Raw genomic sequence first — 10,007 nt, forward strand, 5'->3', positions numbered from 1 at the left:
GTATGGCGAAACCAATCATCACAATATATATTTTTTTATGCGACAGTTATCGTGATATTTTTTATTTAATTTTGAACGTAAATTAGTTTTAGGAGTAAATTGGGAAAAACTTGAAACATGAAGAGTCAAAGTAGCAAAAAACAAACTTTAAAGGTCAAAGTGAGAAAGTGACTAAACATAAAGGGGACAAACTATAATTTACCCATGATTTTGTTTTAGTTATGATTCATGAGATCTTTGATTATGTTTCATGTGCTATTTGGTTATGATTTTTTTTAATATTTAATATTTTTTTATGATTAAAAAAATATAAAATTATGTCATTTTTTTCTTTAATTGTAATGTACATACAATACACACTTTTTAAAGGGTCTGTACCATAGTCTTCCGCAAAGTATTAATTGTTACAATTAATAATGGAGGGGTCACAATAAAATTTTGTGAAAATACAAAGATGCAAAGTGTAAATAAACCTAATCTACGAGTTATTATTCTTTCCCGTAAATTCAATGGAACGTTCCTGTTACCATAATTTCAACGATGGCTTGCACGAGGAGTTATTCTTCTTTTCTTTTTTTTTCTTTTTTTTTTTTAAAATATTCTCCGCATTAATCACATATATTCCAAATAATTTGCCCTCATACCCTCTCATATAAATGGCCCTGAAGGCTGAAGCATCCAACTAATTTGGTGACCAAGAAGAATCCAACTAATTCGATGAAGAAGGAACAGTGGATAATAATGGGGGTTACAATAGATATTGTGGTTGTTCTTGTTCCTATATCAGTACTCTGCTATCTATGGAGAACACGCTGCTTTAAAGGTATTTTTCAATCTATTTGCTTTTGTTTTCGAAATCTGTTTCTGTCCTTTTTTTTAAAATTTATTTTATACTTTAAAGTAATTTTTTGATCTGTTTTTAATTTAAATAATTTACATATTCTCGGTAAGTAAAACTAACAGAAAAATAGTATTTCAGTCATTGTATTCAATGTAATTGTATATACAATGTTTAAAATACATTTTTCTGTTGAGTGTAATGATCAAAATATAATTTTTTTCATCAGTTTTACTTAATGAAAATAAATAAATAGTTTAAATTGAAAAAAAAATAAAAAATTAGACTTTAAATTGTAAAAATTAAAATCTCAAGATTTATTTTGTTATAGGAGTCGTATTTTATTTTTATTGCAATTTTCTCTTATTTTCTTGTTTTTAAAAAAGAAAATTTATACTAATTTGATGAAAATAAAAATAGGTAAGATACTTTTAAAAAATTCTCTAGTTATTTTTTGTCCAAAAAAGATAACATCATGAGAAAATTATGGGTGCTTTCGATATATATATATATATATATATTTCATTTATTGACCAAAGTGTTTAATGTTTGGCATTTAAGATTAGCTACATAACTACAACGCTAATCTCTAAATATAGTCTTCCCTTTGTCCTAACCAGGAAACAATGCAATAAGTGAAGAAGCGAGGACCCAAAGTACACAATCTGTAATGTGTCAATTGAAAACAGAAGCAGCAATTATTGACAAAACAAGCAATGGAAAAGAGGATTATGAGTTACCTTTGTTCACTCTTTCTAGTATACAAATTGCTACAAGTTACTTCTCGTTTGCAAATAAGATTGGGGAAGGTGGTTTTGGACATGTTTATAAGGTAGTTTTTCATTTTCATTTTCATTTTTAGCCTCATCTATAAGTTTCAAATTATATCTTGCAATAATTTGTGCACAATTAAATTTGGCCCACTTAATTTTTACACCCACCACATTAAAAAATAAGGTGAATTACATAAATAGTTTCCAAAGTATGTGCTGCGTCTAGTCCCTATCTTTTTTTTTTTATTTTTTTTTTTTATTCCACTTTGGTTCTAAAGTTTACAATTTGTTTTACTTTAGTCTTTAACATCAACACCATTCAAACTAAATATTTTTTTTAAAAAAATGTGGAAGAATATTTTCATAATTTTACAAAAAAACAAAACAAAACAAAAAACAAAGAACAAAAAACCAAAAAAATGCAACAAAATTAAATTTTAAAGACGAAAATTGCAAGAAAATATGTACTTTAGGGACTACAATGAAACAAAATGTATATTTGAGGAATCAAAATGCTTCAAACTGCGTACTTTTAGATCATATATCTATTTGGTCATTTTGATTTTATTTAGACTTCATGTAAAATTTCAAAATATCCATCATCCTTTAACTGATTTTGAACGACACTTCCATCAAGGACTAAAGTGTAAACAAGTAAAAACTTTGGGGATCAAAGTGGAACAATTACAAGTTTTGGGACTAAAGTGTAATGAAATGTATACATTGGGGACTATTAGTGTAATTAACCCTAAAAAATAATTGAAGTTTATGGTAGACTATTGTTAAATACTATTTTGTTGAAGAATGCATCCAATATTGTTTGATTTTTTTTTCTTGACTATATAGGAATATTTCAATTTTTATTTTGATGTGTTATTTATGATTATTATACATTCTATACATAATATATAAATTTCAGGGTCAGCTAGTTAATGGGCAGGAGATTGCTGTGAAAAGACTTTCTAGAAGTTCTCAACAAGGGTCAGAGGAGTTCAGGAACGAAGTTGTATTGATTTCAAGGCTTCAACATCGTAACCTTGTTAGAATTTTGGGTTGTTGTGCTCAAGGAGATGAGAGGATATTAATATATGAGTACTTGCCAAACAAAAGCCTAGATTCATTTCTTTTTGGTGTGTTACTTTACTAACTTCAACCAGTCTATATTTTGTTCTTGTGATTCTCTCTTTGTTCCTAGTGCTATCAGGTGAATTAATGTGTTTAATGCAAAATTTGGAACAGATGAAACCAAACGAGCTTTACTTGATTGGAAAATGCGTGTCCACATCATTGAAGGAATTGCTCAAGGACTTCAATACCTCCACAAGTACTCTAGAGTAAGAATCATTCACAGAGATTTGAAAGCTAGCAACATTTTATTGGATAATGACATGAATCCAAAAATATCTGACTTTGGTACTGCAAGAATATTTGGAGACAATGAATCCCGGGCAAGCACAAAAAGAATTGTTGGAACATAGTAAGTTAGATAACTCTTTTGAACATACAACTATAAAAAATTGTGTATATGCATGCCAAACATATTACTTCTCTTCAACAATATAATTTGGTGAAATGATGGAAACAGTGGTTACATGTCCCCTGAATATGCCTTGTACGGTCGCTTTTCTATGAAGTCTGACATTTTTAGCTTTGGGGTCATGATGCTAGAGATCATAAGTGGGAAGAGAAACACAGATTTTTATATGCCCGATCACGCTTCAAATCTGTTGGGATATGTAAGTAACTACAATTTGGTCTTTAATTGTGTGTATATATTCTCTATATATTTTCAATGACTAACCTTCTATGAACTTCTTAACGACTCATTTTAGGCGTGGGATTTGTGGAAAGATGGAAGGGGTTTGGAGATAATGGATCATTCATTAGTTGAAACATGTTCAACGAGTGATATTATGCGATACATTCAAATTGGTTTTTTGTGTGTACAAGAAAGTGCAGTAGATAGACCAACTATTTCAGCGGTTTTGTCTATGCTTAGCAATGAAATGGTCGATATACCTGCTCCTAAGCAACCTGCTTTCTTTGCAATTGTGAGTTTGAATGATGCCTATACACATGAAATTGCAAATCCTTGCTCTGTTAATGATGTCACAATTTCAGAAGTAGTGTCTCGATGACATTTGTTCTTGTACAAGGGACATTTCTCATTAAACATACTTATCATTGTAAAACTTGATAGACCAATCTCTAATAGATGTTAAAGATGAAATGATTCAATGACATGTTTTGGTTAATTGCGAATAATACTAAATTTTGCTCCAATTATATGCACAACTAGTTTGGATTCATTTGCACAAAATTTGACTATACCTTTATTTATTTATTTATTTAGGCAAACAAATGAATCTATTTTACAAATATTTTGGAGGGAATCTTAAATCAGAGACATTAGATATGTTTTCAGTTATCTTTTTCATATTGCAAAAACTTTCTTTGCATTAATTTGTGAAAATAATTTTGTAAAGATGATGTAGGCTAAGGTTTTCGGTATATATATAGGAAAATGCTAAAAATAGCCCTTAGGGTCGTTATTGTTGAAAAAATTGTGCAAATAGTGTATTGAAATGTATAAAAATATTTTGGAATATGTGAAGAGTGTATCGAGATTTTAAATATTTTAGAATTTAATGCTTTTATTGATCGCCCTTAGGGTTGTCATCACAGGACCTTTATGTATATATATATATATAATTTTAGTTATCAATTGTTGTCATAGTCTCATTTTGAATTATCAACCCCATGTACTTCAATCTTTTTCATCATTCAGAGGTGGTTCTAATTTACCGAATCCTCTATTATAACTTTAAGTATATGTAGCACAACTTGTTTCTAGTGTTTTCTCTTCATCTTCTTACATTGTTTCTAATCCTCCCAACTCTTCTCATGTGCCAACTGATCAATTTCCCATTTTACAAATGGTGTGGATCATATTTCCATACAATGGCTTAGATTCTGTTTAGGTTGGTAACATGAACTCTCTTCCCATTTCTCACTTTGGTAAAGGTATTTAGCAAATTTCTAGCATAACCTTTTCTTGATCTAACAAACCTTTATCCCTTATAATTTACAAGTTGTTCAACAATTTACTAGATAATAATTGTAGGCTTATATTTGATTCCATAGCTTGTAGTTCAAGAAAAGTTTATCATCAAATTATTCATAGAGGTTTCTACAAACAAAGCCTTTACATTTTCTTTATTTTTTTTCTAATCATGCACAATATTACGGAACCCAACTCAATAGCACCCCTCTTGCATTGTTGTGACATCAAAGGTTTGATCATGGTAGTCCAACATTGTTTTGAGTCTTAATAAATAGTGCAAGTTTTTCTTAATAAGTTTGAACCATACACTTTTTAACACTAATCATATTGTTGGAGAAAAATGGTTGAATAAGAAATTGCCTCATAAATATGTATATAACTCACACATTTAAGGCTCATCAGTTTTACAAAATTGATTGGGCAGTTTTGCTAGCATTGGTTGCCTTGATGGCTAGAGGCTCCTCCCCTCTCCCCCATGGTGCATAAAAGGAAGCCCTATTCCTTGAAAAGAGATATAGAATTTTTCCTTGACATCCATACACTGTCAGTCTACTTCTCCTATAATTTTCTTCCTGAGAGAGAGTGTTGCCGTTGTCTGTTCGCTAAGCTAATCAGAAGGTGCTTCTGTTATAGCTGGTAAAAACCCTTGTATCCTGGGAAGTAGACGCCGGCGTACCTCCAGCACCCAGCGGTGAGGCGGCGAATCTATTTTAAGGAGACTGTGGTATCACACAGGCTTCGGTTTGCTTCCTTTAACCATTTTATATTTTATCTGTATTTTATTCAGCATGTTATTTTTCCTAGGATTGAAGGTTTGTTTTGTTCATCTCATAATTTTGCGATATGCAATGTGAAATTATGTAATGTGAGTAGTTTTTCCCAACACATATTTCTATAGATTCACAAATTACCATTTTTCATTTACTCTTGCAGACTTGATAGGCATTCATTAAAAGCTTTTGAGTCCTTACCAGACCTTCTGAATTAGTTCTTGCAAACTTGATAGGCCTTCATCAAGACTTTCTGAACTATATTCTGTAGGCCTAACATAGCTTCATTAAGAACTTCAGAATCCTAAATGCCTCTCAAGTATACAATAAGATCTTTGACCTCATTGCACAATCTCAAGCATTCATGAACTAGCATCTGAACTTTGACCTCCTTTCTCTTATCCAGTCTTGGGTGAGTTATTTATAAGAGAAGGTTGAAGTGGAAAACTAATTCTTCTATATAAAACTCTTAGCATACTATAAAGGAAGCCTTTTTAATGTGCTAGAAAGATTGAAATGTTGATCAGGTTTGAAACCACCATTAGTCCTTTTCAAACATTCTGAAGGCCAAACCTCCAACATGAAAGCCCTATTCCATTATAAGTCCTATTCATTGGGCTAGAATGTTTAAAGTACTTTTTAGGTTTGAGTGATGCTATGTCTTTTCAAAACTTCTGAAAGGCCAAGACTCCAAATAGGCTCTTCAAACATGAGACAACTTGCAATTTTTTTATTTGAATAGCAAAATTTATTATAGGCCAAACTTTCTTACTTGATTTATGATCTTTGCTTCCTTTAATACATCCTTTGAGATTTTTCACAAATCACTTTAGAGAATGGAGATGTTTGTTCGACCTATGAAACACTTCATGCAACTTGAGACTTTTTGCAATCACCTTCTTGTTTTTGCGTAAGCCATATAAACAATATTCACTTTTGATGTGCCCTACAAACTCAATGTGGGTATAAGTTTTCATGTACTGAGCCAAAAGTAAGTATATACATGTAATGCCTTTCAATTTTTCGAGAATTGTCTCATGACATTCTATGAAATAAGGATCAAATTATGACACCTAGCCAAAATATCATCTATTTTTCCAACTTTATATTGCTCCCTTGTACACCTTCTAAAAGAAAACTTTGTTGGATATTTTGGTATATATTTCATTTTACCTTGAGCTTGACTTTTGACTTGATTTCATAGTTGACTTGAGGTTCAACTCCTGCTTGGTCATGGAGATAAAGTTGAAATAGAGAGAAATTAAGAAGTGAAAAATATTTTCTATTTTTAAATTATAAAATGGTGAACATATATTATTTGTACAATATATATATATATATATTCTTATATATATAGGACTAAAAGATGCAAAGGTTGATTTTAATAGGACTAAGTAAGGTTACTAAACAATACATCTACTAAACAATCCTTAGATCAACCTTTGCTTAATCTACCTAGTAATCGTTCCAAACGAAATAGTTTAGTTACCCAAGATAATACTACTGTTAAATTCATAGAACAATTACTTACCAAATTAACTACTTCTAAGAAAGCCTCTCCTTCTACTGAAAAAGGTCTTATTGTTTTAAATCAATAATCTAGTATTAATACTGTTTCTCATCAATCTGAACTTGATACAATTGATGATGAAATTAATCAATTAGCTCAACAATTTCAATCCTCTAATCTGAATAAAATTCATTATCCTAAGCCTAATCCTACATCTCTTACTAAAAACTGGTATTCTAGACCTACTCCTCCTGATCTCCAATATGAAGAAACTAATCTTAATAATCAATTTTCTGTATCTGCTAAAAAATTGTACGAATGGAATATTGATAGTCTTAGTGAAGATCAAATACTTCAAAAATTAAATCATTTATCTATGGTTGCAAATAGTTATTTTAGTAACTACCCTGATTACACTCAACCTGAAATTGCTTCTTTAATCACTTTTGGTTTTACTGGTATGCTCAAATCTTGGCGGGAAAAATACCTTACTGAAGATCAAAGAGAATCAATCTTACATGCTAATCAAAAAGATGAAAATGATTTACCAATCTTTTATGAAGCTATTGGCTATTACAAACCTGATGGTGTTAACACATTAATCTATACCATAGTTAGGCATTTCATAGGTACTCCTACTAATATATATTCTCGCATACATGATCAACTTAGTAACCTTACTTGTCCAAAATTAAGTGATTTTAGATGGTATAAAGATGTATTCACCTCTAGAGTTATGTTAAGAGAAGATTGTACTAAATCTTGTTGGAAAGAAAAATTTATTAACGGATTACCTAGTTTGTTTGCTCACAAAATTAGAAATGTTCTTAGTCAAGCTACTGGTATCATTGAATATGACAATTTAACTTATGGTGATATCATTAGCACTATTCAAAAAGAAGGATTAAAAATGTGTATTGATCTTAAACTCAGTCAAAAAGCTACTAAAGATAAACATAAGGCTAAATATGAATTAGGTAATTTTTGTGAACAATATGGTTTACCTCCTGTCGCACCTTCCCGTAGGAAAACACATAAAAAACATAGTAAATCCCATTACAAGTATTCAAACAAGTGTAAAAAGAATTATTCCCCTTTTAAATCAAATGATAAATTCTATACTAAACCTAAAAAGAAATATTACAAGAAATCACATCCAAAAGCTAAATCTAATAAAGATATTACTTGGTACAATTGTGGTCAAAAAAGTCATTATTCTAATATATGTAAAGAAAAACAAAAATTAAAAGATAAAGTTAATCAACTTCAAATTAATGATAAATCAAAAAATCAATTATTTGAAATCTTTCAATTAAATCAATCTGTTAGTAATTCCTCTTCTGATAATTCTAATACTTCATCTAATTACAATTCACCTAGTGAAGATTCTGATAATAATATAGAATTAGGATATAATGATGTTTGTTGTAAACCTGTTAAACAAATTACTGTTCTTACTAAACAAAATCAAGAAGAAACTGCTCTTATTGAATTAATTAGTAGACTTGAAGATTCTGAATTAAAAAAGAAATATACTGATAAATTAAAATATTTGTTAATCAATACTAATCATAAACCTAAGTTTGATAAGCCTGTTATTAGTCTATCTAAAACCTTAGAAAGATTTAAAAATAAACACAAAGAAGTTACCTTACAAGATTTATAATAAGAAATTAATCAGATTAAACAAACCATTAAAGATTTACGAAATAAAGATCAACATTTAGAAGATGCAATTATTAAATTAAAACTTTGTTGATTATTTCGAAGTCACTCTTCTATCAGCTCTCGGTCAACAACCTTGCCCTCTATATCTAATCAAGCATTTGTAATTAATGAAGAAGAAGTAGAAATACAGAATGATAAAATTTATAAAACTACTTTTCTCCAAAATACCTTCAAAGTTAATTTGCATGTTAAAACTTTAGAACAAGTTTATAATTTAGAAAAACCTCGAGAAACATGTCAACTTTTTGATGCTAATACTATTAAACGACATTTAAAATCTGGCCATAATTTCATTCATTTAGGATTAATTCAAGTTGGAATAAACCCATTAACTCCTCAAGGAAAAAACACTTCTGTTTTATTATGTTTGAGAGATGCTCGTTTTATTGATTATAATGATAGTTTAATGGGTATGATAGAAACTGGTTTTCACAAAAGACCTATTCATTTTAATTGTTTTCCCGATTTCACACTCAGTGATCCGCACATATTAGATGCATAAACTTTAAATATTCAATTAAATGGTTCATTTACTAATATGAAAGAAAAAACTCATAATATTGCTTTAATTTATTGTGTCCATTATAAATGTATTAAAACCAATTTAAATGTTCAAGCTTTACATAAAAGTCCTAAGGATAAAACATTACTGATTCAAACTAGTAACAATGATACTAATATAAATATCCCTCAAATGATAGAATGGAAAGATATTACTCTCCCTGATCAATGGGTTACGGTCAATGAAAATTACAAACATAATCAACAACAATCCACTAGTCAAGATATCCAAGATATTCAACAATTTACTGACGGTTCAGTCTGTATTAAATTTAATCGTAGTCAATCTTCTAGACATAGTACTTCTGATATATATTCGGCCTATATATATAAGAATATATATATATATATTCAGGTTCCGTTGGGCTAAATTGCAAAATTTGGTGAAATCGGGAGCTAAAATGAAATTAATAAAATTCTATAATTTTAAAAATTAGGGTCTCTACACGTCTGGCACATTTAATATTAGAGTTTCGGGAGTATGGATGAAAAATAAGAGTGTAGAAACACCTCAGAAAGAATTGAACTTGTGCAAATGATGATGGATGTGTGGCAGGATTTTTCTGCATGTGCGGATTTGTGTAGTAGAGGAATGGAAGTTTTGGGCAGAGTCCCAGATGTGCAACGTGGGTCGTGCAAGTGCAGTCAAAGGTGGTGCATGTGCGGTGAAGATGCACTTCTAAGGTTTAGGACTACATGAAACCACAGGTGCGGCTAAGGGCCCCATACTTGTGACCAAGGCTAGTGTGGTGTAACGCCCCAC

General features: G+C 30.1%; 1 protein-coding gene across 2 annotated transcripts; it reads left to right on the top strand.

Annotated features, from left to right (window-relative positions):
• The first annotated feature begins 359 nt into the window (after positions 1 to 359).
• On the top strand, positions 360 to 3,894 carry LOC114322902 (cysteine-rich receptor-like protein kinase 10). 2 transcript variants are annotated; one of them, XM_028270368.2, is made up of 6 exons: positions 360 to 823; positions 1,459 to 1,670; positions 2,531 to 2,741; positions 2,851 to 3,088; positions 3,197 to 3,347; positions 3,444 to 3,894. In XM_028270368.2, exons 1-6 carry the CDS (start codon positions 718 to 720, stop codon positions 3,747 to 3,749), a joined length of 1,224 nt encoding a protein of 407 aa, XP_028126169.2. In that variant the 5' UTR covers positions 360 to 717; the 3' UTR covers positions 3,750 to 3,894. The 2 variants fall into 2 exon arrangements, with proteins under 2 accessions (XP_028126169.2, XP_028126170.2); XM_028270369.2 differs by having other exon boundaries at positions 643 to 823; positions 1,438 to 1,670.
• Positions 3,895 to 10,007: the final 6,113 nt, after the last annotated feature.

Source organism: Camellia sinensis, chromosome 13, assembly GCF_055761805.1.
Source record: "Camellia sinensis isolate YWXY chromosome 13, ASM5576180v1, whole genome shotgun sequence".
Classification (NCBI taxonomy): domain Eukaryota; kingdom Viridiplantae; phylum Streptophyta; class Magnoliopsida; order Ericales; family Theaceae; genus Camellia; species Camellia sinensis.

What these genes read in the sequence shown, in the direction of transcription:
- LOC114322902 (XM_028270368.2), top strand. Translation starts at nt 718, where the DNA reads ATGAAGAAGGAACAGTGGATAATAATGGGGGTTACAATAGATATTGTG. An exon ending in GAGAACACGCTGCTTTAAAG is followed by an intron (nt 824 to 1,458) that starts GTATTTTTCAAT and finishes TGTCCTAACCAG; the next exon opens with GAAACAATGCAATAAGTGAA. An exon ending in AAAAGAATTGTTGGAACATA is followed by an intron (nt 3,089 to 3,196) that starts GTAAGTTAGATA and finishes TGATGGAAACAG; the next exon opens with TGGTTACATGTCCCCTGAAT.